General features: G+C 45.6%; 6 protein-coding genes across 6 annotated transcripts; 5 read left to right on the top strand and 1 right to left on the bottom strand.

Moving 5' to 3' along the window:
• Positions 1–3,186: 3,186 nt before the first annotated feature.
• LOC128715592 (uncharacterized) lies at positions 3,187–7,279 on the top strand. Its single transcript, XM_053810501.1, has 8 exons — positions 3,187–3,517; positions 3,592–3,677; positions 3,759–3,821; positions 4,028–4,174; positions 4,300–4,647; positions 4,727–6,028; positions 6,090–6,398; positions 6,482–7,279. The coding sequence occupies exons 1-8, from the start codon at positions 3,187–3,189 to the stop codon at positions 7,277–7,279; spliced, it is 3,384 nt and encodes a 1,127-aa protein (XP_053666476.1).
• Positions 7,280–9,448: 2,169 nt separating this feature from the next.
• Positions 9,449–11,034, top strand: LOC128712042 (probable hydroxyacid-oxoacid transhydrogenase, mitochondrial). Its single transcript, XM_053806936.1, has 4 exons — positions 9,449–9,501; positions 9,561–9,639; positions 9,712–10,746; positions 10,810–11,034. Exons 1-4 carry the CDS (start codon positions 9,449–9,451, stop codon positions 11,032–11,034), a joined length of 1,392 nt encoding a protein of 463 aa, XP_053662911.1.
• A 4,878-nt stretch (positions 11,035–15,912) lies between these two features.
• LOC128714335 (chaoptin) lies at positions 15,913–17,980 on the top strand. The gene is made up of 4 exons (XM_053809210.1): positions 15,913–16,140; positions 16,938–17,081; positions 17,159–17,573; positions 17,640–17,980. The coding sequence occupies exons 1-4, from the start codon at positions 15,913–15,915 to the stop codon at positions 17,978–17,980; spliced, it is 1,128 nt and encodes a 375-aa protein (XP_053665185.1).
• A 1,064-nt stretch (positions 17,981–19,044) lies between these two features.
• On the top strand, positions 19,045–21,345 carry LOC128714518 (exocyst complex component 6). Its single transcript, XM_053809393.1, has one exon. It carries the CDS (start codon positions 19,045–19,047, stop codon positions 21,343–21,345), a length of 2,301 nt encoding a protein of 766 aa, XP_053665368.1.
• A 653-nt stretch (positions 21,346–21,998) lies between these two features.
• Positions 21,999–24,003, bottom strand: LOC128713775 (regulator of nonsense transcripts 3B). Its single transcript, XM_053808641.1, has 2 exons — positions 23,412–24,003; positions 21,999–23,326 (listed from the first exon to the last, which is right to left on the bottom strand). Exons 1-2 carry the CDS (start codon positions 24,001–24,003, stop codon positions 21,999–22,001), a joined length of 1,920 nt encoding a protein of 639 aa, XP_053664616.1.
• A 342-nt stretch (positions 24,004–24,345) lies between these two features.
• LOC128713573 (28S ribosomal protein S28, mitochondrial) lies at positions 24,346–25,056 on the top strand. The gene is made up of 3 exons (XM_053808433.1): positions 24,346–24,624; positions 24,706–24,827; positions 24,891–25,056. Exons 1-3 carry the CDS (start codon positions 24,346–24,348, stop codon positions 25,054–25,056), a joined length of 567 nt encoding a protein of 188 aa, XP_053664408.1.
• Positions 25,057–25,152: the final 96 nt, after the last annotated feature.

Genomic DNA, 25,152 nt, shown 5'->3' with positions numbered 1-25,152 from the left:
GCGCAACACCGGCGGGAATGGAAGGAAGCTGGAAGATTAACTGAGCTGCCCTCTCTCGGATGTCGGCTTTGAAGTTTCAAGCCAGTACGCGCAATGTACTGCCGTAGTCTGGCGACCTGCTTCAAGTGCTTAGCGCTCTTGCTCTTGCATTAGTTTACCAGCAAAATGAGGTCTTGCACCGAGGGTGGTAGTGGTGGTAATTTAATATTCAGGAAAAAAATGCACCGTTCCGTTCCGTCTCTTTGCGGCCACTCGTTAACCGACGATCGGCACCACCATCCTAGAACCGTGTAGCGCCATATTTGGAAACTCGACCTAACTCACACGAACTCGGCAAGGGCATAGAAGGAAGTTAACGTCCGATTGTGCTTGGAGATGCATTTTACGGTGCAGCTTGGTAAAGTGGACTTAGATTTTATGCAAATACTAACTAACGTTCGAATTGATCAATTAGTGGTGTTTTAGTTTTTCGTAATGATTCAGTCAGTGTTTAAAGTGTGCCTTATTGTAGTACCCTACGTGTCCCGGTAGTGATCGATCAACCTTCAACCGTTACACTGCGTGAAGGGCATAGCATGCGGGTCACACCTTTAACGAAGCACAATAAATTAGAAATTATTTATCGAAAAAACACTGCCGTCCAAAGACTGTGGTTGTTTTCTGAATGCCTTGAAGTGTACACACTAGACCGTTTAGCAACTTTCGCTTTACGACGATGGTTAACCAATGCCGGAACCTACACTTCCCGAGCGGCAAAACAAACGGTCTCCACACCCTGGGGAAGAAATACTCTTGGAAGAGGTAAAATCGGATTTTCTCTTCGTTCCAAGATCAGACATTAAAGTCGGCACAGGAAATAGATCTGCGCCCTACTGTCGAACCGTTTTGGGGTACGATCTCTTGATTGTGTCTGATTGAGGATAAATAGCAAAAGTAAGACAAAAATGCACTCTAAATTATACTGCTCCCTAAAGACATTGGCAGGGGAAAATCGATTCTCCACGGACAGACGGTTGGAAAGGTAAAATATCTCACCTCGAACACATAATGCACAGTAAGCTGTCTCAAAATATACATTTCCTTATCCCGGTGGAGGACGCGTTGATGGATTGTGGTCCATTACCCATACCCAGATGTCATGTTAATTGATCGTAACCGCTGGCTTGGAAGAAATTATGAAGCTGACGCTACAAAAACCGAAACGATCTTGCATTTGCGTTTCGGCTCTACCATCGCTTTGGAACCGTGGACTGTGAGCTCAGTGTCGATTGCGTAATGACATTGATGCATCATCTTACTACTCCGCCCGAACGTCCGAATGGGAGTGGATCTCGAATGACAGTCGCGCATGCAAAACAATGAAGGAAAACCGGTTTCTTGGCAGCGTTTTAGGAACTTTGGCGACTAATAAGCTACGATCGCATGAGCTGTTCGAAACTCCTTTCATCGATCGCAAGCTAAGCACTACGTGCAAAAATTAGTCCACGATCGTCTAAGGGTGCACTTTAGCCTAGCGAAGAAGTATGGAACGCCTATAATGGCTATGCCGGAACCGTACGTCATAATCTCTTTACGGAGAAACACAATGAAAATGTTAGCCTTTGTTTGGGATGATGCAGTGTGCAGTGTGTCATTAGCTGTCCGAAACTCAATGGCCACGTGAAAGGGGTTTTGCAATTAATAACGGTGAAACCACCAACATACTTTCAAGACTTCTTTAAAACAGATCTTCATAAAATCCGTGAGATGTACTACAACGCCCCTTCGGTTTTCGTTCAAACCATCTGTCCATGGAATTTTTTTGTTTGCGAAATCGTCACTCGGGACATTTTCAGTGCGTGGCGTAATTTTAAACCACCAACACCAATCTCCTCGCGGGCGGGAGGATGAGTCGTTGTGTTTGTGTGTAGCATTCCATAGCGAGTTCCGATTGAGATAGCAGCCCGTGACTATCGCATCGGTTGTTTGCCTGCCCTGTTATCGCCACCATTCAGACAGTCTTATCTATTTCGTCGTCGCTGTCGTCGTGATCGTTCTCGTTGTACGTGCACGCTTAAGAGCTTTTTTGACCATATACACACGGCAACGACGATGCGTGATACCTGGGTAGCAGAGAACAGACGTATTTAACACTGCCTCTTTAGTCGAAACGAGCTGGAACTACGGCAGTTTCCTACCTACTACCTGCAGACGGTAAGAACGTATAAATAATCGAGTTTGGTATGGAAATCGCCATCTTCCAGGTGCCTACCTGGTGCGGCATACTAATAAGCTGATTAGGAGCATTAATTTACCCGTAACTGCTTCATTCGGAAGCGAGCCAACACGCTTGTCTCGACCGCCAAACCTGCAATAGCTAAAGGCGCCGGCCCCGGACGAAGTGTCTAAATAAATGGTTCTTTTTCGGTGTTTTAGAACCAAAGCTGAAATAACAGTACAACCATGTGCTCAGTCGATGCGCGATTTCCCGCTGCCGTCTTGTAAACACTTCATGCGGTTCATGGCTCCACGGGCAGTGTGCGTTCAGTTTTGATGTGTGAAAAATAATCAACAACATGATCACGGCAGTGTATGCGGTGATGTACGGAATATGTGGGTAGTGGTCTAGTGTAATCAAAAATTGTTCAAGATCCACCCTTGATCAGGCGGCACACACTCGTTTTTGGTAGTGAAGAACGAACATAAATTGCATTTAATGTGGTTCACGGTGTGCTTGACGTTATGGACATATTTTTGAGATTTATCATGTCTTTAAACTACTCTTCTTTACTGGCTACCAAGTACGGACCAGTGAAGTGTTGTAAAATAAACAAAGCAGTACTATTCATACATCACAATGAACAGGAAAGAGATGAACTAAGTTGTTGAATTGACTTTAGCGAGTGGATGGACGTAAATGATGTTTGTTTGGTTTATTAACTAACTGTGTTCTATTACATCCGGTTTTCAGATTATCACATCCAATTACATTGGCTCTATCTTTATACAAGAAACGCTTACGATATTGTGCAAGAATGTCGAGTGCAATCACGCATGTGCTCCATGCTTTTCGCCCACCGCATGCAAACGCCACTAGTACAATATTTGTTTTAACAAATGTTTCACCTAGCGGCTAAAATTCGCTACCTTCGACTAAACCTCTGTTGCTTTTATTCATCTTTTTTTCCAACAGGTTCAATCCACACGATGAGATGCCAGTACCTACTGGTGGTCACGGTAGCGCTATGCGCGCTTACCGTGAACTCCAGCCCGGCCCTCAAGTCGGATCTGCCGAAGGCGCAGGATCCACTGTTCAATAAAATGCTCGCCGAAAGCACCCGCATCGTACCGGATGCACACGATCCACACTACAACAAGATGCTGCCGGAGATGGAGGAAAATCTGATCGACACCGATAGCGATGATGATGACGAGGAGGAGGAGGAGGACCATGCTATTCTACCGAAAAAGGCCGCCGATTTGAATCCGATGTACGCGCAAAGAGGCAAACAAGCTAAGCCGGAAGTGTCAACCATTGGTAAGTAACCGTAATGAACGAAACAACTGCAAACAGCTAGAGATTAACTACTTATCACGCACTTTAAACGGCAGGTTCGGTGGCTATCAACAAGGTAAAAATCAACGAAGATATCGATAGTTACGAGGAGGTATTGCTGAAGGGTAACGGCAAGAACGTGGTAAGTAAACGAATTGGTGTGATAAAAATATGAATACAGGGAGTTGAAAGTAAACCTAAACTATTTTCATCATTGACGAAGGACATTGATGATTCGTATCAAGTGGAGGATTTAAGCAGTGATTCTATGACCTTCGGTGAAGATGTAAGTGACAATACATTCTTGTCGTGTTCTGTTCATACCGTGACCGTTTCGTCAATGTCTTTCTGTTCCGATCGTCTACTTCATCACCATCGTTATGTTCACCATTGCCCGGGCAACGACTATCATTTACATCTCTCTAATATCCTCGTGTGCTTTTCTCTTCTACTATTACTATTACTACTCCCCGTTGGAAATCACTCCCGTAGAATCCTTCCAAATCTACCACCGCTAAGCCCACTGCTAAGACCACCGCTAAAACGGAAGGCGAAGACAGTTCCGATGAATACGATGATGATGAATCGGACGAAACGATCGATTTCTCCGGTATAGACAAAATTTTGTCTCAACCACTTGTAAGTGCACGAGATTGTATCAGAAACGTAAACGATATCCTGGTTGTCATATGACTTTTGCTTGTAATATCCTAGCTATGTGCCCATTGGGTAATGAAATATTGTATTTTTAATCCTTTTCCAAGAAGCCGGAACCAGTAGAGAAGTCGACCAAATCGTCCCCAACGAGCACGACTGTGAAACCGAAGAGTACCATTAATGGCAAGCAGAATGTCGACCAGCGAAATGTACGTGACCAGTATGATGACGATGACGACGATGACGAGTATGACTACACTGAGTACAATTATGATGGTGATGATGACGATGATGACAACAATGAAGACGATGATGAAGATGATGATGATCCGGAAAAATTGCCGATAAAGATGCAAAAGAAGAAGAAAGCCGACAACAACGTTAACAACGAGGCTAAGAAGCAAACCAAACCAGCCAAGAAGGCAAAGGATCAGAACAAGACTGTCAGCAAAGGTGTAAGTATTTCGGCGATTAAGTGAATCTGGTGTCTAGTATCTGCTTTTTATACATTACAATCCGTTTATTGTATTGCAGAACGACGAATACTATTACTACGACGAGGATGAGGACGACGATGACTACGATGTGGAGTCATCCAACAGCACGTACTGTCCGCGGGGATGTATCTGCGAGCGCAACATGCACGCATATATGGTTGCCACGTGCAGTCGCTTGGATTTGGAAACGCAAAAGTTTACTTCCCACATCACCGATTTGCAAGTGTTGGACGTAGGACCCAAGTACCCGATCGAACTGGGGCCAGAATTCTTCAAAAAGATTGGTCTCAGCCATGTCGTCTCGATCAAAATCACCAACTGCACAATCGTGTACATAAGCCCCCAAGCGTTTGCCGGTCTGGACGAATTGTACTCGGTGAATTTGACCAATTCGGGCATTGATATTATTCATCCGGATACGTTCGCAAACAACACGAAGCTACGCTTGCTGACACTGTCGGGCAACGACCTGAGCGCTATGCAAAGCGTAAACCACAACACCCCGTATATGGACTACATGCTGAAGGCACCGACCGTGGAGGAGCTGGACATTTCGCGCTGCAAGCTGCACGAACTGCAACCGAACGCGTTCAATGAGCTGAAGAACATCATCTACATCAACCTGTCCGAGAACAACTTGAGCAACCTGCCGGAGGGCATTTTCGACAACGTGGAAACCATCGAAGAGCTGGACCTTTCGATGAACAATATTGCCGAGCTGCCGAAGAACATCTTCGGAAAGACGTCGCTCGCGATCCTGCACCTGAAACACAACAAGATCAGCAACAATGTAGAGTTCGTGACGGCCGATCTTCAGAAGCTTGACGTGAGCTTCTGCCAGATCCGCACGATCAACAACCAGATGTTTAGGGGCATGGAAGGACTTACCAACCTGATCCTGAAGGGCAATCACATCGAAAAGATCAAGCCGATGGCATTCATCTCGCTGAGCAGCTTGCGTCAGATTGACCTGTCGTACAACAACCTGGAGCAAATATCCGCACAGACGTTCATCGGCAACAAGATGCTGGATATCATCCGCATGAATAACAACCCGCGTCTGAAGCATCTACCGAACGAGGGCTTCGACAGTTCGTACAACGGTACGTTCAACGTGTACTTCATGGACATCTCGAACTGCGATATTTCCGAGTTGGCAGACAACACGTTCAAAACGATGCCACAGCTGACGCGATTGAACTTGGCTTGGAACAATCTGCAAACCATTCGGCCCCCGGTGATGGCCCATCTGAGCAAGCTGATGGATTTGGATCTGAGCAACAACATGATTACGGAGTTGGATGAGAAAACATTCCAGAACAACCGCAATCTGAATACCGTAAGTGTTGCATGCTGTACTGCAGTTTGCGGAAGAGTTTTCTAACGTCCAATCTTTTCAGTTGAACCTGTCCGGTAACCAAATCTCTAGTCTGTCTAGCAAGATATTCCACCCACTGCAGTATCTCAGCGAGTTGGACATCAGTGATTGCGATCTGCGAACCATCTGGGACGATTCATCCGTCAAGGCGAAGCGCGAGGAGGTACTTCCGAACCTGAAGCGTCTGAACGCGTCGTACAACCAGATCGCGGAAGTGTTTGTGTCGGACCTGGAAACGATGGCCAAGCTGCGCGTACTCGACATGCGTAACACCTCCTTGAGCTGCAACGAACGGTTGCCAACGCTTATCGACTGGCTGCAAAAGAAGCAGGTAAAATACACCGCACGTTTTGATAAATATCTACGAAAAGTGGTTATACTTAACAAAATGTCTCAATTGTTTGCACATTTTAGATCTCGATGGCGGATAACGCACAAGATCATGTGACACACGCTGAAATGAATATCCTGCGCACGGACAACTCGGCAACACTGAAGCAGTGGGGACAGTTTGCCTGGGAAATCTGCCAGGGCGGTAACGGTGATCCTGTTAATACGCTATCGTACAGCGAAACGGAAGAAGATTACACTGAAGATGATGATGATGATGATGCCTCCGAGGACGCTGACGCTGATGTGCTGGCGGAGGCGAACGCCAAATCGAACAAGATCGTAGACAGCAAGAACGAGCTGGATGAATTCTCGAACGAGTCGGTGGATAATGATAGTGAGGATAATGATAACGTGGACAGCGAAGAAGACGATGATGACGACGACGAGGATGATGATGACGAGGAGGAGGAAGTGCAGGAGCGTGAAAACATCCTAGACGCCGCGAACGGAATTCAGAGGATTGAACAGGATATCCTCACCGGCAAGCATAACACCAACGATGAGGATGACGAGGATAATGGTGAATACGAGGATGACAACGAGGACACGAACGTGGATGAGGTCGTCATATTGGAGAACGCGTCCATGTTCGCTCTTTCCAGTGTCGCGCTGATGGTCGGTTGTATCGTGATCGGCAGTTTGATACTGGTGTTGCTGGTGGCGAAGATCGTTGCTCTTATCTTCAAGCGACGCGGCGAACGCTACCGCCAGGCGCTGCTCGCATCGAAGAACTCGTTCGTCTACCAAAAGTTGACGGAAGATATTGCTACACCGAAGACCCCGAAGGTCCATCGATACGAACCGATCAATCAGGTGTAAATGTGAGAAGTTTTGGGTGGAAAAATTAGAAAGTGGAGATTCCATGCGCGAACACACTCACACGTACACACACCACGCACAAAGTCAACAGAAACACGTGGTGTGCTCTTAGATTTCGTAAACATGCAGCAGTAATACAGTCTGTTATAGCAGTAGCAAACAATACAATATGCATACTTAAACGCAACACACGATCACTGGGCTTCCCGATCAATGGTAACGCCTAGTTGGGCAAACGTGTCTCGTACAACAGCCTTGATGTACTTATCGGACAGTAAGCAAATAACAGATCGGGCAGCTAACGATGCAGATTTTTTTGCTATTTATTAAGTTCTTACTTTCTAACCATCGAAGCAGCATTGATTTCAAATACTTCCTTTCCTTGTGGTGATCCACAAGATGAAGATGCGATTCCAACACAATGTACGTCCGGCGAACAATGTGACGAAGAGTTCCAGCTGAGTAACAAGTGCATCGTCCCGGACGGTGTCTGATATCCCTCTGGTATCCCCGTATCAATCCGATTAAGGAGCCTTCATGGTATACTACTACGAGCGAGTACTCCGCTCTCACCGGTAGCAGTTGTGTAGTGGTAGCTTAGTTTTGTTTAATGTTATGTATACTTTTTACATGTTTTTGGATCATCGTCTGAACAACATTCCTAGTTTCATTTGCAAAAACAAACAAAAACACAGGAAAACAAAAAAACTTTTTGTTCGCGTGTAACGTTGTTTGATAAAAGTTTGATTACATACAACGTGAAATTGAACAAACGTGAATTGGTAGTATTTATAAACGTGCACCACAGAACAGGCTTCGTTTCAGTGCCATTTTGTTTTCAAAAACATATCGGGAAGTAACACACCGAACGCAGTAAAGCTCATCATCTTCGATCACCGGAAGTATTCGGCTTAATGCTGGTGGGCAGCATCAACAGATACCCCCCTTTCCAATAAAAAGAAAACAACATTTCGATAAAATCGCGCCAAGTGATCACGCAATACATATACACGGAACATCAGTATCGTAACACATCCGTCTGCATTTCAGAGAAGCACAAAAATGTCTAATATCCGCAGCAATAGAGTATTTACATTTTAATTCTGCTATTTTTAAATTATTGAGGTGTCTACCAAAATAAACCAACAAAAGGATTTGATGAAATATACGTTTTATCAAACCGGAACCAGTGTGTGTATGTTTTTTTGTACAATATATCTTGATATCCGATTTTACTAAACAAGTTGATTTTTTGCATCGATGGCCTGAATGTATTAACTTTAAAAAATTGACGACGTCATGCGCTAAATAAAACATAGGAGATTAATGAAAAGGAAAGCTTTGAACCTCACTTGTGTGCTGGAAGAACGATGGAGTTGATAAAAACTTGCATATTCTACGATATTTTCAGTTCATTAAGGCTGCTGGTTATGTTATGAGACACCAAGCTGTTCAATCGTAATAACTTATTCAAACCGTCAAATAAGTTATTCGAGAACCTGACGGAGATGGCCAGAGATAAAAGAGCCTTGAACAAAGGCGGGCAGTCCTGTTGGTATTTGAGGTCTCGTCTGTATTTTGTTAGGCCAAAAATTTGCCTATTGGGCCTGTTAACTGGAGAAATAATAGTTTAAACTTTATATTTTGGATGTAATGTAATGTAATGTAGTGAAAAATGGTATGTAATTTTCATAAATTGAAATAAACAAATATTTCATATCAAATATATTTTGAACATATGACAAACAAACGGACATTTTTTGTTCGATTGAAAATATATTTCAAATTCCCTAATAAAATGTACGTTGTAATTCATTTAAAAGAATAAACAAATATGTTCAAAATTATAAACTTTGATTTTGTTTGAGTTGACCATTGTAATAGACTTGTTATTTGTAAATTTATTAAAATAATTTATATAAATATAAAAATAAATTTCTTATTTATTTCAAAATATCATCAAATATCAAGCGGGTTGAAACTGTGTGCTTCAATACAGTGACCACCCCCTTAGCTCGTAGTTTTATTTACCACCTCTAGCGATCTCACATCTACTAGCAAACGATCGACCATCAGCTGTGTCGATGAAGAGTGAGTTGTTATTGTGCGCTAGAGCTGTGATAGCGTTTAGAGTGATACTTTTATTGTTCAATTGATAGTGCAGCTAAAATGTGGAACCGTGGCCGAATCGTGAGCCTAATGCGAACGGTGTCTAATGGCAGGTATGTTGAAAATAAGTGATACTTCAACCGAAATCTCAGAAAAATACCTTTTCCTATAGCTGCACCTGTCCTGCACATTCGCGACCCGTCGCCGTCAACCAGAATTCCCCATCGGCTGCGAATGATACCGCGTTTGAGGTGTGTGTGTGTGTCAATTCCTGTACACTTGGTCATGATAACGAACGTTATTTCTTCTTTTTCCCTTGCTAGATGTCCTCCTCGACGATCCGTTACGGACCGGGGGTAACGCGCGAGCTAGGGCATGATTTGCAAAACCTGAACGCCAAACATGTTTGCGTCGTAAGCGATCGGAATGTGCTACAGTTGGGCTCGGTGAAGGCGGGACTCGATTCGTTGAGCCGTGCCGGCATTCAGACAGTGCTGTCCGACCAGGTACGAGTGGAACCAACAAATGAAAGCCTGCAGATAGTGATCGATTTCGCACGATCACACCAGTTCGATGCATTCGTAGCAATCGGTGGCGGATCCGTGATAGATACCTGCAAGGTAGCTAACCTGTACAGTGCCGATCGTGATGCAGATTTTCTCGACTATGTGAACGCCCCGATCGGAAAGGCTAAGGAGGTAACCGTACCGCTGAAACCGCTCATCGCGATACCGACCACCGCCGGGACAGGTTCGGAAACGACCGGTGTAGCGATCTTCGACCATAAACCGCTGCACGCAAAGACGGGAATTTCCAGCAAAGCACTTCGCCCTATTCTAGGGCTAGTCGATCCACTGCACACGCTTTCGCAGCCGGAAAAGGTGGCCGCCTACTGCGGGTTTGATGTGTTCTGTCATGCGCTGGAAAGTTTCACCGCCATTCCGTACACGGAGCGGGGTCCGGCACCAACTAACCCGAAACTAAGACCACCCTACCAGGGCAGCAATCCCATCTCGGACGTATGGGCTCGGTTTGCGCTGCAGACCATCAGTAAACACTTCCGCCGTGCCGTGTTTCATGCGGATGATCTTGGGCCACGGTCGCAGATGCATTTGGCATCAACCATGGCGGGCGTTGGGTTTGGCAATGCGGGTGTACATTTGTGCCATGGTTTATCCTACCCGATTGCAGGTTTGGTGAAGGAATTCATCCCGCAAGGTTACACTGGTAGCCATCCAATCATACCACACGGCCTGTCAGTAGTGATGACGGCTCCGGCCGTATTTCGATTTACGGGTGCAAGCTGTCCAGATAGGCACTTGGAGGCGGCCAGCATACTTGGAGCAGATATATCAAAGGTGTTCTCTTCTTTATCTTAGCTATTTGGATGAAAATTACTAATACTTCTTTTCATTCCGCAGAGTCATCGTAAGGATGCAGGAGCCATTCTTGCCGACATCGTACGCCGGTACATGCACGAACTAAACATCGAAAATGGTCTCTCAGCACTCGGTTTCGATTACTCCGATATTCCAGCGCTTGTCAAAGGAACGCTCCCGCAGCAACGTATTACAAAACTAGCTCCCCGCGGCCAATCGGAGGAGGATCTTGCCGGTCTGTTCGAACAGTCGCTTACCGTATACTAGCGGAAGCGGAAGTTGAAGGTCGTCGTCGACAGACGGAATGGTGTCACGAGTTCATATTTCTTAGCCCAACTGCTGGGAAAAACTGGTAGTGCAAAACCAGCACGCAGCGTTCGTTTGATGGTGGGTACGGTTTCACGCACGACACCGTGAATGATTTCTGCGTACCGAGCATGATGGCATATGCCGGATGATGTTTACGTGAAGTAACACTCGCGTCATACCCTTCACGGCATAACTTCGCGGGTAATGATGATACATACATCTAGCTAATGATCGCACATTTCTTCACCTCTTTGAGGAGTATGAGATGCTGTTGTTTACTTAGGGATGCTCTTGGTGGTTTGAAAGATTTACACTTTTACCTCTCGGGGTAGCGCACTGCAAGCATTTTGTTCATTTCTTTTTCTCACACATGGGGTTCTACGCAGGTACCTCGTCATAACAACGAGTATCTGCAACCGCCAACGCCGGTTGGAAGCAGGCAGACAGTTATATTAGGACAAATGAAGACAACCAAAACATGGGCCATCTTACGAGTGGTTTGGTACGCTACGCAACAAACGCCGCGTGCATAAAAATAATACGGCAAACGTATTAAATTTTATAGCAAAGTAATATGAACTGATGTAAAGTTTTTTTTCTGTCGTACAATACATAACACCACTGGACTCAGTTTAGTGTGAAATTTTACAGTAAGACAAGTAGAGACATGTTGGAAACCCCGTCATCGTCATTTACTCACACTAGTATAGATATACAGGTAATAATTTATAGCATACTTTCCTTTGGTTAATAAATGAAACAAGACTCCTTCAAGGTTAATTAACGACGAAAGAAAGTATTGAAGCAATTAGAATTTCCGATCGAAAGGGAAACAGGTAACGAAGTGAAAAGAAAGCCTTGTTCGGTGTACCGTTCTACCTGTTCGGACCAGGTATCTGACCTTCAATGCAATGGATCCGGGCGTGCCGGTTGAATTTGACACCTCTGGCCAACGTTGACCCCGGGAACGCTACTTCCATTCCTAACCAAACCACGTCAGTAATGAAACAAATCTTATCACGTTCGTTTGTGTGTGCTGTACATCAAATGTCTTACACAGATAATCCTGCTCATCATCTTGCAGTGCAACTGATAAGCTTCCAGCCAGGGAGGAGATGCTACCCGTCCCATAACTCGCTCACGAACATACGTGCTGCACGAGATCATGCGCTTACGCACACCGTATGCATAACCGTCAACACGGGGAGCATGATTTTGAATTGGTCCGTTACTGATTCAGTCTCGGTTGGAAGTGCGCCCGGTGCGGTCACACAATCCCTGCAAACGCTGGAGTAGATATTCTCGTTCTGATTTCAGATCCCTCGAGAAGCAAATGTGTAAATGTCTGTTACAGTACAATGCTAACTGGATGTTTAATTAACATCAATTCGTGAACGGTGAACGTGATTTACCACGTAACAACAAGTGGAGCAAACAATGGCAAACCCCGTCAGCGCGTAGTGCTGAACTGAATGCCTACTAGTGTTAGTTCCCTGTACGTCCTCTAAAAAGTTTGATAAGACCGCCAAAATCGTCAGGTTGATACACGGCGGCGGAAACCATATCGTAGTGTTAAATCGTAAAGATATGCTCCGGACCTTAAAGGGTGGTAGCTGGTATGCAGCATTTTCGGCAAGGTGCTTTATCGTGACTTCTTAAGACGGCCAGAGGAAGAAGAAAAACCTACGAAAGAAACGAAACAGTGTGAGTAATTATATGTGACAAATGATAGATACCCAGTATCAGGTGGAATGCTACGATAAGATGCATCGGAACTTGGGCGTTTTTCGGGGTGGAACAGTTGAAGATTTTTTTTTGTTTAGTCAAGCACAATCAAAGAGCGTGTGTGGACAGTTCTAGAAGAATACCTTGCTAGTGCACTATTCAAACCGAATACCTCCAGCAAATCATGAAGAGTTTTAAAGTGTACTGCGCACTCGTTCAAACGACGTAGTTTGAAAAATAGCGACTGTTGATGTTTGATAAAGATTGTAAAAGTGCTTGTGTATTAATAATCGCATCCTCACGAACATTGTTTCAAGTGTTTCCGTGCGCATCATCTTCGCTTCAAGAGGTACGGGATGAGTTATTTGTTGAGTGATAAGAAAAGTCTCAGTGGAGTATAGTCTAAAATATTCCAAAGATCCTTCAGTGCAAGGAGAAGCAATTACTTCTTTGTGATGTTTCGAAGGAAAACTTGACATTTAAAGTGTTCTAATGCTAGTTCCTGATAATTTTGTGAGCGATCTTTAATGTCGCCTTGTTTTTAAGCCCGTTAAACCCCATTATCTAACTCTCGACTCGATGGATGATCGATTAATGCCACTGGTTATCTCACTGATAATAAACAAACGCGTGTTGTGCATGTGCTGTTCTATCACCCCGTACTGCATGTTACCCGTTAAAAGATCGCTTCAAAAAGCTTTTTCCTCGATTATTCATACACCACCAGCTCGTTACACCACTAACAGATGACAGCTCGTTGTCATGTGTCAACGTTCGATCGTCGGAATTCGTAGTACCAACGGTGTACAGTTCACTCAAAAACTGCAACACGTTTCCTCCTCGACAAATGCGCTACATCCGATCGTCGCATCACCGTGATTGATATACGGCCATCTGTCGATCATAATTTTGCTACACTTTACCGACCAAGGTTAATTCATTGGACGAAGCGTTGGGTGTGTGTGAGTGTGTGTGTGTGCACTTGTAAGTGTATCACGTCTCGCCCGAAACAAAACAATAGCATACCGAGGTGAGGCGGTAGTAAATAGTAACCGCCAGTCGTCACTCATATCTCGTGAGACGCTGTGCCTGGGATGCCGCCGCCAACGCAAACAATCGACTCTCGTATTTGACTCAATTAAGCGAAATTAAATCAATTAACCGACTTTTCGCTTCTCCACCCGGGAGTCTCACAGCTACGAAGATGCTCCCCTCTTTTCTTTTTTGGACGTTGGGAGAGTGCTACATAGACGAGAAATGTTCCAGCTTACGCAAACGGTGATGTGGGGCAGCAAATATTGATCTGCTGACGTCTCGGGCACGTCGAGTGCGTCTGGCTTGGTGTTCGAGTTCGCCCGGAGGGCATTGGGAAAAAACAGATCGTACAGTTTTTCTCGACCTTCGCACACCGTTCGAACATGTTCTAGCTGGGTTGCACGTCAATGTCCACACTTTGGCTAACCGATCGACCCAGAGACACTAATTGGCAGCCGGACGTGTATTTTGGAAGTTCGAAATATTTATTGTGTTCTTTGACCGTTGGCCGGGCGCAACGTTTGTCGACAGCCAATTGACGTTTCCGGTGCATTTAACAGGATCGCGAATGCAGAATCACGAATCCACGCTCGTACGTGCCGCCCGGGTAGTGTTTGTCTTTTGCTGGGTGTTACGTTATTTTACGCTTCATTGCACAAAATGCACGCTAGTGAGCAACAGTGTTAGAAAGCACGCGCGACAGAGGAGACAGATTGCATAGATACATTAGAGCTGTGAAGTTTGAGCAACTGCTTGATGTCATTCGGTGCTAATTAGTTGTCTGCACCGGTTTCGAATGACTTAATTAGTTCAGTGCAATCTGGGCGATCCACTCGATGGATATATTATATGCGGTGCATCCGACAGTGATACTCGAGTGCGTTCACATGCGAGGCAACTGCACTGATAGTAACAATCAAATCGTATCGGAAGAGTAAACAGAATGCCGCTGATGACCTGTTTTTTATGATAGTGCCCAGGTAATAGCTATTCTTAAGAGTGAAAGAAGCGTGTTAATTATTGCACTTTAGTGCTGTAATGTAAACTTCATCAGTGGCATAAAATTCATCATGCCTACTTCCCAAATAATGATGTGGCATTCTAAGCGCAAAAAAATACACATCGTCAACGGACAACCGCAATGGAGTCCCCTGGTGGCGCACGCGAATCAACAGTCAATAAACACACCATAAAGGCAACACCTGTGTTGCGTACCGAATGAAAGCGAACACGCTTTGTGTGCCTAGTGTCGCCTAATTGTGTGTGACCTCATAAAATTAAATTAAAACGATGCGAATCCATTCCATCCACTACCTTTTAAGGGATTTGTGAAGAAGAATTGCCATTCCCCAACGCATGCATAGACCAGTTTTTTGACTCCGTGCCGATCGAATCGATTGTTTGATGAAGCTGATTGACGGTACAATTCACCATTGGAACTCAACGGTCCAGAACGCCGGCATTTGGGACGGTGATAACCACACCCACCCAGTCGATCGGTCGTCGGTGACTGTTCTAGTAGCTGTAACTAGCAGGGAAATAGTTGTGAGATTGTTATATTTACAGGGTGTCTAGTGTGATCGTAGCGTTTGAGAGATTCAGTCTGCAACAAAGTGTAAGATCAGTGCAAAGAATGAAACCAACTCTTCCTCCCAGTGTTTTGGTGAATAAGTGTAACGATCGCAGAAGCTGCGAGTAATAGATTAGTTGCTTCCGTTCACCATTACCACCAATAAATAAATAAAATTATCATTCTCACGACTTTTGCAGTGATCTTTTTTTCTAATCAATCATACACTCAAGATCACACAAGCAGCACGAGGTACGGCACAGTACTAATCCCGAACGTAGTAGTCATCTAATGATGGCACATCACAAGCATGATTTTGCAAACTTTTGTAAATGCTGCGAAACGTCAGTGCGTAGTATTGTTACCATCTCTGCAACAATTGACCGATCATCATCTCAGTGGCGGGATGTGTGTAGCCCCATCTAATGGAACCCCTATTTAAACAGCTTTTGTTTTTGCCCTCTTTCATGCGGTTTGTACAGCTTTAAAGCTACGCCACACAAACCATGCATCGGATCGTAAGCAGACAAACGGGCGTATCATTCATCGCCTCGCAAACCCTGACCCTGACGGCCATCTTTATGCTCAGCTATGCAAACGGCTTCGCAACGTTACCGACGGAATTGGATCGACCCCAGCGCTGCCTGCTCGAACGGACGTACAAAATGGTCGGCTACAATTGTGCGAATTTAAATCTGAAGGAAATTCCACAATCGCTCAAGTCCAGTCTGGAGGTGAGTAATTGGCAGCCGGTGAGTGGAATGGATCTAGTGCTGGTGCGTGTATAATTCCGGTCAATTGTTGATCCTTCAGAAGGTCAATTGGGTTGCACCGTAGTGCCCCGGAATAAGAACGGAGCGACCAGAACTCTCAGAACAGCAGCACGCGGTGGTAGATGTGAAATCTGCTAGAATTGTTTTATTACATTAGTTTATTTTTCGTTGGAAAAGCTTCAACAATTCGCTAAGCATCTACATTCCAGTGGCCTTATTTCCCAAAGAAAAAAAATCCCCCAAGACTACACGACTAGCGTAGTATTTCGATTCGAGATCAGCGTAAACACATTCTACCTACTTCGCCGGGAATCGTGATCCACAACACATCCGGCATCATCAAGAGTTAAAATAAATCGATTTCCCCTTTTGCTGCTTGGCGAATGCTCGTAAATTTGACCAATATTGATGTTATTCTTGTACCACACGAATTCTAGCATGCTACACTCGCGTGTTTTTGGTCCGTTTGTTTCGTTCTGTATCAACTTTTTGATTCAGTTCTTCGGTATCTCGCGGTACTGGAGAAGCAGAACCGACTAACAAACCAATTTAAATCAATTAACCCAACAGCGTGGTGTGGTGCGGAGCTCGCGATCAAGAAAAGTGCGAGTGAGATCTTTCTTCGTGCGACCACTTGATGCATGGTTTGTTAGTCCCTGGTTAGAAAAGATGCTGGTTACGCGGTTCATCCCGTGCCGTATCGTTCGTTTCACGATTTTACTAATGTTTGCACCGCGTTACGGCGCCCTTCTTTTCAGATATTCGATCTCAGTTTCAATCGGATCCGAGATTTAAATGACCAATCTTTTACCCGCTACACTGCTGTCAAGTATCTGTATCTGTTTGAGAACATGATACAAAACATTGATGAAAATACGTTCAGCTCCCTCACAAACCTAGAGGTAGGTCGGTTGTAGCAGGGTGTCGCTCATCCCTTGGAAAAATTGTTTACATTATGATTCTTTTGTCCATTTCGCAGGCCATCGATCTTTCGTATAACGCGTTGAAAAGCATCCCGCTAGAACTGTTCCAGCTACCCGTCCTGCGTAACCTCTACGTCAGCCACAATGCACTGTACGAGGTGGACACGGCCCTAGCAAACCTCGAAAAGCCTATCAAAGCACCGCTCCAGGTACTCGGTCTAGCCGACTGTCGACTGCAGCGGTTACCGAACTTTGGTGTCCTTCCGGACCTGTGGCAGCTGAACATCTCGTCCAACCCGATGAAGGAGCTCACACTGGCCCAGTTTTCGCCCATGTGCAACCTGAAAACGGTCGAACTCAACAACACACAGATTCCCATCTGCGCTTGCCAGGTGCTAACGGCAGAGCTTGTTCTTCGGCGTGCCAAAATCATGTATCCGCCATTATACTGCATTCCGCTTACATCATCAGGTGAGTTACGATCGGACAGTAATGAAGGGCAGCGAAGCTTACTTACCCTATCATATCCACTTACAGAACAAAATCTCTGCAATGCCGAAGCGGGACTAGTGGTCGATGCGGGACAGGCAGCCGATTTCCATCAGTGTATGGAGATCCGAAACTCCCGGCAGCTTGACACGGAAGCTAAGTCGGCGTGGATGAAGATATCGGCAGCGGTGGCCAGCTGTATCGTGTTGTTCGCTATCATACTCTTCTGCTTGCATCGGCGCAACGCGAAAAAGCTGAAAGCGAAACGAAATCCAAAGAAAGTACCACTGAAAAACATTAACCGTGTGATGGTACCACAAGCGGGTGCAGAGGAAGAAGTACCCGCGGAACATGCCAAGTGTGATAAATTGTTGAGCGAATGTGATTAGTAGCGCACCCTTTTCTTCAAAAGCCATTTCATAAGACTAACAGCAAGGAACGGTAAGAATTAGTTGATAAGTCACACTGTACATAGCCGTTATGCATTATTTTAGAAACAAATTGTACACCGATTTAACGACACACGTTGCCATGAAATAACTTAAGAATTTGCTTAGGTACCGTTAGTAGTTAGGCGTTAAAAATCTACTTTTACATTGCACAGAGCCAAAACCGTAACATCGTATAATAGCGAACGGAGTAGAATAAACCCGAAACGTGCCAAAACACACGCTAGTTTACTAGTTTAAGTTATGTACATCCGATAAGTTTAGAAGGCGTTTGGTCACTACAAAATTCCTAAGAATCATTATGGTTGATGATGGACACTTAGGCATCACCGAAGTTGGATCCTGTTCTTATTGAACTTTTCTGTTGCTGGGTACAATGCACAACTTAACCACTTCGGTCTTCGATCGACCATTAGACGGAAACTCCAATAATTGATTTTAATACGGAGCATACGGAGCATTGAGCATCTGTCGCCTCGTATGTGTTGGTAAGAGTGTCTTTCTTTCCGCGAAACAGTCGTTCCGTGAATTCCTGTCCTTTTGTTCTAGTTTTTTCGAGTCTCCTACAAACAAGGACCTTATTGTTCTCATCCTGATAAACTTCCCAACAAACATCTTGTTAGTACGCACTAATCTCCCTAGGTGACGCAGGTTTGTGTCTTGGCTAAAGTGCATTTTTTTTACCCAGGCGCTCTGGTCGCCACAGACAGTTTCATTTTAAAGTTTTTACTCAATTGCGTGTAACAAAAATGTACGTTAAATAATAATTTGTTGTGTTATTAATGCAACTTTGAACGAAAGTTTCGATATTCTTACCATGATTGTGTTTTTTGTACATAAAATTCAAATCGTGCGTCTTATTTGATGACCGAGAGCAACCCTATGTGCACCAATGATTGTCAACAAACAACTCACCAACGCAATATTTTTACTACACCCTGAGAAACGCAACAAAAACGTATCGCGGCGTGCAATTTACGCCATTAATTAATTAAACAGTGAAAATGGCCAACATTTCTATGCAAGACATCGAAGCAGTGGATGACTACTGGGGGCCAACGTTTCGCACCATCCTGGAGGGAAATTCCCAGGACCAGATCTCCGAGCAGCTGGATTCACGTATCCGTTCGCACGATAAGGACATCGAGCGTATCTGCAATCTGTACTATCAAGGATTTATCGATTCGATCCGTGAACTGCTGCATGTGAAATCTCAGGCACAGGGCCTTAACCAAGAAGTACTCACACTGAACGATGGTCTGGGGAAAGCATCGGCCGGCGTGATCGCTAAAGGTAACGAATTGGTGAAGGCACGCAAGGTAGAGGGAAACATAGCGGGCGCTATTGAAGGGCTATCGAGCTGTCTGCCGGTATTGGAATGCTACAGCAAGCTATTGAAGCAGGTGCGCGAAAAGCGTTACTATCCTGCGTTGAAAACGCTCGAAGTTTTAGAAAGCGAATACCTGCCGAAAGTGGCCGGTTATCGATTTTCCCAGCAAATGCGTGACACGATACCGAAGCTGAAGGAAAACATCAAAAAATCGTCGGAGGAAGACTTCCGCGAGTTTCTGGAGAACATTCGCAAGTTTTCACCAAAGATCGGCGAGATCGCAATGAAGCATACGAAGGAGCTACAGAAGCGTGATCTGGAGACGATAATCACCGAGTATAAGGCGCTGGCAAAGCAAGGTGGGCCGATCTGCTCGGACTTTGGTGATGATGATGAGGACGTTAATGCGCAAGATCTGATCGATTTTTCTCCCATTTATCGCTGTCTGCACATCTACACGGTGCTAAACGATAAAGAGTACTTTGAGAAGGACTATCGCAAGCAGCGTCGGGATCAGGCGAAGTTGGTGCTGCAAGCACCGCAAACAATGCACGATAATCTGGAAGCGTACAAGACGTACATTTACTCGATCGTAGGATTTTTTGTGGTGGAGGATCACGTCATGAACACAGGGGGCGATATCGTCACACAAACGTACCTTGACGATTTGTGGTCTTCTTCACTATCGCGCGCGGTCAATGTGCTCAGCATGTCGTCGTCTTCCTGTACCGATCCGAACGTACTGTTGCGTATCAAGAATCTGATTATGTTGAGCATCACTACGCTCAAAAACTATGGCTACACCGTGACGCAGCTGTGGGATCTGTTGCTCGAAATGCGCGATCACTACAACGAGGTGTTGCTGCAACGTTGGGTGAACGAATTCCGTGACATTCTGGACAAGAGTGATTTCCTGCCCTTAGAAGCACACAATCAGGAAGAGTACGATGCGGTGCTGGAACGATTTCCGTTCCATTCGGAGCAACTGGAAACACAACCCTTCCCGAAGAAATTTCCGTTTTCGCGGATGGTTCCCGAAGTCTACCACCAGGCGATGGAGTTCATGTACGCGTGTATGAAATTTTCCGAGGAACTTACGCTATCACCGAACGAGATCGCTGCGATGGTTCGCAAGGCTGCCAATCTGCTGCTGACGCGCAGTTTCAGCGGCTGCTTGTCGGCCGTTTTCCGAAGCCCAAGTTTGGCGCTGATGCAAGTCATCCAAATCATCATAGATACGCAGTATCTGGAAAAGGCAGGTCCGTTCCTGGATTCGTTCGTGTGCAAAATGACCGGTACGGTACAGAGCGTCACCCAGACACCTTCGGCACTGTTTCATGTCGCACGCTCGGAAGCGGAACAGCAGGTATCGACCAAGCTGTGCTGCAAGCTGGATGAGTTCTTCGAGGAACTCGAAAACTACGACTGGGTGCTGCCGGAATCGTACGGTCACGCATCACCTTTCGTGACGGACATGGTTGCCTTCCTGCAGAGCACATTCCAAAGCTTTTCCTATATCTTGCCCGGGGTGGCACAGGCCGCCTGTAAGAAGGCGTGCGAACACATCGCAACGACCATTTCGAAGTTAATTCTTTCGGAAGACATACGACAAATATCGGGCGGTGCGCTCGATCAGATCAATCTCGATCTGATGCAGTTCGAGCTGTTTGCTTCATCCGATCCGGTGCCCGGATTGCGCGAGGGCGATCTTTCCAAGTACTTCGCCGAAATTCGACAATTGTTGGATCTGCTCATCTCGGAGGATTGGAGTGCCTATCTGCATGATTACGGCAAGGACGAGAACCGATACTCGCTGGTACATCCATCAACGATCATAGTGGTGTTGGAAAAATTGCGTGAAGCCGACAAGAAATCGATGCTGTCGCTGATGAAATCCAAATCGGAGCGTGATAAGAAGAAGCTTCAGGAGACGGTGTTGCGACAGTTGAAGCAGCTGGCAGAGAGACAAAACTGAATCACATCCCCAGAAGTGACCTTTTTTTGCGTTGGAGGTCGAATTTAGAATGTTGATTTAAGCTTAAAATGAAATATTGTACACTAATCTTCACTGCGATACTATTGAACTAAATATTTGAACAAATCATACATACTCTCCATATACTTCTATATTAATAAAGCGTTAAGTTATTTAATCAACGGTAGGTTGATGAGTTTTATTGGTAATTTCCGTGAATGCTTTCTGATCAGCTATTCTGTTTGTATCTTCCTTGCCAAGTTATTCAGTTCATGGTTGCAGCCTTCGAATCTCACCTCCAACGTGTTTTAGATCTCGATCCTTTCCTTCGTGAACATTGGCAACCTTATTATGCATTCTAAACGATCTCTCGTGACATTCAACAGAGCTTGTTTTCGATGAAAAACGGAAACACCAACAGGGACACTATTTTTTAAACGCGATACAATTCAGAACACAGTTCACGCGTTCCATTTTGTTTCAGTTAATCGCGTCGCAAAAAGGGATATGGGTTTCTAATAGCCGTGTTCCAACCACAACCAGTAGCATCGGGTTTGCTGCAGCTATCGATACATTGCAGGACCCTTTTACGAGTTGGCGAGTGCTATGCGGTACGCATCGACGGCGTTCAAAAACAGATTCAAAAGCTCAACCTACTGTACACTGCTTGCGGCTGTTTCCTTGCTACTATCCGCCTCCATCGAGTTCTTTCTACCATTCTTTCGTTCTCGCTGCTGCCGATCGGACGCTTTCTTCGTTAGCTTATGCCGGCGTTCTTTCACCCCCTCTCCCGACTCAGCGGCCGCTCCTGCCGAAGCCGAGGCCGATACATTGTCCGAGGGACGATCGGAATCGCTTCGGCCACGATCGTCCTCACTTTTTCCCGTACCGCCCGACACTATCCGCTTGCGGGGCTGATAAATTTCAATCGATGGACGATCCTTATTCCGAATTTTGCGTGCTTCACGCAATTCTTTCTGCTTTTCGGACAGCTTGGGCTTTGTCCCCGATGCCGAACAATCCGCACCATCGGGCGACGGTGACTTTTTGCCGTTGTCCACCAGCGAAACTTTGGCCATCTTTTCAGCCAGCTTCTGATCGACGGGAACGTTCGTCACTGTTGACGTGTGTCCAGCCAACAGAATGGTGGTTTTTTCCTTCGGTATGAACGGTGGTACGTTGGCGGTGAGTATGCTTTTCTTCACTTCCACCACCTTGTCGGTGGCCGGCGGACGAGCGTCTTTGGCTGAATTAGGCTCGGTGCTGGTGTCCTGCTCAGCGAATCGTGTTTCAGCACGGGCACGCGTTTCTTTGCGTCGCTCACTGTACTTCTTTACCTCCTTCTTGTTAGAACCATCGTTCGTGGGCGTACCTGTGTTGGCTTTGGACGTGGACGCTTGCTCTCCGTTTCCACCCGAAGGACCGTTCGGTGCTTTTTCCTTCTTCGATTTTTCATTTCGCTCTCCCTTCTGTGGCTGTTGCTGGTTCTGCTCTCTGTATCGGGGCTCATCCCGGATTGGTTTTTCTTTCGACTTCTTGCCAGCCTTATCGCGCTCTTGTTGCTTTCTGCCGGTCGCATTTTTACCGCCATCCGATTTTCCTGCGTCCTGCGACACTTTCGTATCCTCACCCTGCTTATCTCGATTACGCTCTTTATCTTTCTTATTCTTAGACTTTTTATCCTTATCATCCTTAAACTTTCCATCCGGCCCACCACCTTTGGCGGTGAAATTTCCACCCGGTTTCGCTACATTTTGTGTCGGATTTGACGGACGTGACAAAACCGTCCGTTCCATAAGTTCAGCAATCACCTCTTCACGGATAATGTCCGGCATTGCTTTGGCTATCTGCGTCTTTCGCATATGCCGTTCCTCTTCGCGCATTCGACGTTTTTCCTCCTGTTTGCGACGCTTTTCGTCGCGCTTCTCTTGCTTCCTTTGTGCGATGAACTCGAGCAAAGGTGTTGTCGTGGTTTTCTCCTCTGAAATGTGCAAGTATACAACAGCACTTAAATGTGCGTTTGTGGGACAATGCAAGGACATAGTTGTCCAGCTTATTAGACTTACCTTGCTCTATCTTAAAGCTGAACTCTTGCGTTCCCCGACCGTGCAACGCTTCCTGCTCTTCCGCTGCCAATGTTTCTTGAAACGCAAGGAAGTGTGTGTCGGTCTCGATCGTGTTACATTTCGGATCCTTTCGGCGAGATCGAGTTTTGGACAGTTTCTGAAATGGCGCATACTCTACCACGGCCTGATGTTCCATACCCTTGGCATCAACAAACGTGTATCCATCGTAACTATCGGTAAACCGGAACACGTCCTCCGGATTGGTAAAGTTAATATACGCCCGACAGGATGCATTATGTCCGAGTGTCCAGTCGGGCCCAACAAAGTAAAACTCGTCATTGGTCGGCAGCACCCCATCTGTCGATATCTGTTCGCAGAACACCGCTTCCGTCATTGTCGGTGGCAGACGGCGAATGACCACCCGGGTCATGGGTGATGGGCTATCTTTCTTGTTCTTTTTGTTGCGCTTGTTCGAACCACCCGACTTGCCGACCTTATCCTTCTTATCCTTGCGTGATTGTTTGTCCGGTTTAACGCGACCTCCACCGCCGGATACGGTGGCGCGTGTTGCGGTGGACTTGGACTTATCCATCTGTCCGGCCGCAGCAGTACACTCACGGCCGATGACCGCCAGGGTTGTTACGATATCCGCGAGCCGTACCAGCCGAGAAATCGGTTTGTTGCTTTCAGTTTTTCCCGCACACGTATTCGCATCGAGGCTTTTGAGACTGCAAAATGAAAGATCGACGACGATGCGTTTGTTTTCGTTAGCTGACAGCGCGCAAATGTCAGTACGTCAACGTCATCTGTCAAACCCGTTCACGCAGCTATCAAATCGACCAAAACATTGAGCTCGTGCAATAATTTTCCATCTTTCGCAAACACCGCGTTCACCAAAAGCCGGTAGTTATAGTGAAAGTGATAACATTACACAATGGCACACTTGCTGCGATTCGCTAGCCAACGGTCTGTGTGTGGGACTTTAATGCATCCGGTTCGAATTGGATCTTGGAGCAGATTCAGTTCTGAAGCATTACCACCCTCATCGTCTTCAGCAGTGCCTTCCGAAGAAAACGCATCTGTCGAAATTAATAAAAAAGTAGGTGGATTTGCGAAAGCTTATAAAAAACACAGCGAAACACTCAACCCGGAACTTACCAACGAACCACCAAAGACGTTCGCCGCCTTGCTAAGACACTCAAAGTTTGTTGATGTAAGCACCAGAACCTGTTGGTTGTTTGGTAAATCATCTTTGGTTCATCTAAATTTCTGTTCATTCAATTTTCTTTTTCAGCTTGGCGACCCAGAAGGAAAAGTAGTAACTGGAAAAATATTTCATATAGTTGAAAATGACCTTTACATAGATTTTGGCTGGAAGTTTCATTGCGTTTGCACACGCCCCACAAAGAATGGCGAGTAAGGAATCATCAGTTTGTAAATAGATTTCTTTTATCTCAACTTGGAACCCCTATCTTTCAGAGATTACGTGAGAGGTGCCCGAGTACGGCTACGGGTAAAAGATCTCGAACTCTCCACGCGCTTTTTAGGATCGAACAAAGATCTTACCCTGCTGGAAGCTGACTGTCAGCTGCTAGGATTGATTTCGTCTCCGGCTACACGATCACAGCAAACACGAAACACATAGTTGATCAAGTAAAGAAGCACAGTCATCAATGGAGCATAAAAGGTGTAGCAAATATTATAATCCAAAACCACAAACCCCAGAATTGTATTTACATTT

The sequence above is a fragment of the Anopheles marshallii genome, chromosome 3, assembly GCF_943734725.1.
Source record: "Anopheles marshallii chromosome 3, idAnoMarsDA_429_01, whole genome shotgun sequence".
NCBI lineage: Eukaryota > Metazoa > Arthropoda > Insecta > Diptera > Culicidae > Anopheles > Anopheles marshallii.
Note: the sequence above shows the minus strand (reverse complement) of the source record. Positions and strands in the feature narration are given on the sequence as shown.

Coding starts and splice junctions, on each gene's coding strand:
- LOC128714335 (XM_053809210.1), top strand. CDS start 15,913: ATGCATCGGATCGTAAGCAGACAAACGGGCGTATCATTCATCGCCTCG. Junction 17,082..17,158: donor GCTCCCTCACAAACCTAGAG/GTAGGTCGGTTG, acceptor TCCATTTCGCAG/GCCATCGATCTTTCGTATAA. Junction 17,574..17,639: donor CATTCCGCTTACATCATCAG/GTGAGTTACGAT, acceptor ATCCACTTACAG/AACAAAATCTCTGCAATGCC.
- LOC128713775 (XM_053808641.1), bottom strand. CDS start 24,003: ATGGATAAGTCCAAGTCCACCGCAACACGCGCCACCGTATCCGGCGGT. Junction 23,327..23,411: donor CAGCTTTAAGATAGAGCAAG/GTAAGTCTAATA, acceptor TGCACATTTCAG/AGGAGAAAACCACGACAACA.
- LOC128715592 (XM_053810501.1), top strand. CDS start 3,187: ATGAGATGCCAGTACCTACTGGTGGTCACGGTAGCGCTATGCGCGCTT. Junction 3,822..4,027: donor CTATGACCTTCGGTGAAGAT/GTAAGTGACAAT, acceptor TCACTCCCGTAG/AATCCTTCCAAATCTACCAC. Junction 4,175..4,299: donor AAATTTTGTCTCAACCACTT/GTAAGTGCACGA, acceptor TCCTTTTCCAAG/AAGCCGGAACCAGTAGAGAA.
- LOC128713573 (XM_053808433.1), top strand. CDS start 24,346: ATGGCACACTTGCTGCGATTCGCTAGCCAACGGTCTGTGTGTGGGACT. Junction 24,625..24,705: donor GACACTCAAAGTTTGTTGAT/GTAAGCACCAGA, acceptor TTTCTTTTTCAG/CTTGGCGACCCAGAAGGAAA. Junction 24,828..24,890: donor CGCCCCACAAAGAATGGCGA/GTAAGGAATCAT, acceptor CCTATCTTTCAG/AGATTACGTGAGAGGTGCCC.
- LOC128714518 (XM_053809393.1), top strand. CDS start 19,045: ATGGCCAACATTTCTATGCAAGACATCGAAGCAGTGGATGACTACTGG.
- LOC128712042 (XM_053806936.1), top strand. CDS start 9,449: ATGTGGAACCGTGGCCGAATCGTGAGCCTAATGCGAACGGTGTCTAAT. Junction 9,502..9,560: donor CGAACGGTGTCTAATGGCAG/GTATGTTGAAAA, acceptor CTTTTCCTATAG/CTGCACCTGTCCTGCACATT. Junction 10,747..10,809: donor TTGGAGCAGATATATCAAAG/GTGTTCTCTTCT, acceptor TTCATTCCGCAG/AGTCATCGTAAGGATGCAGG.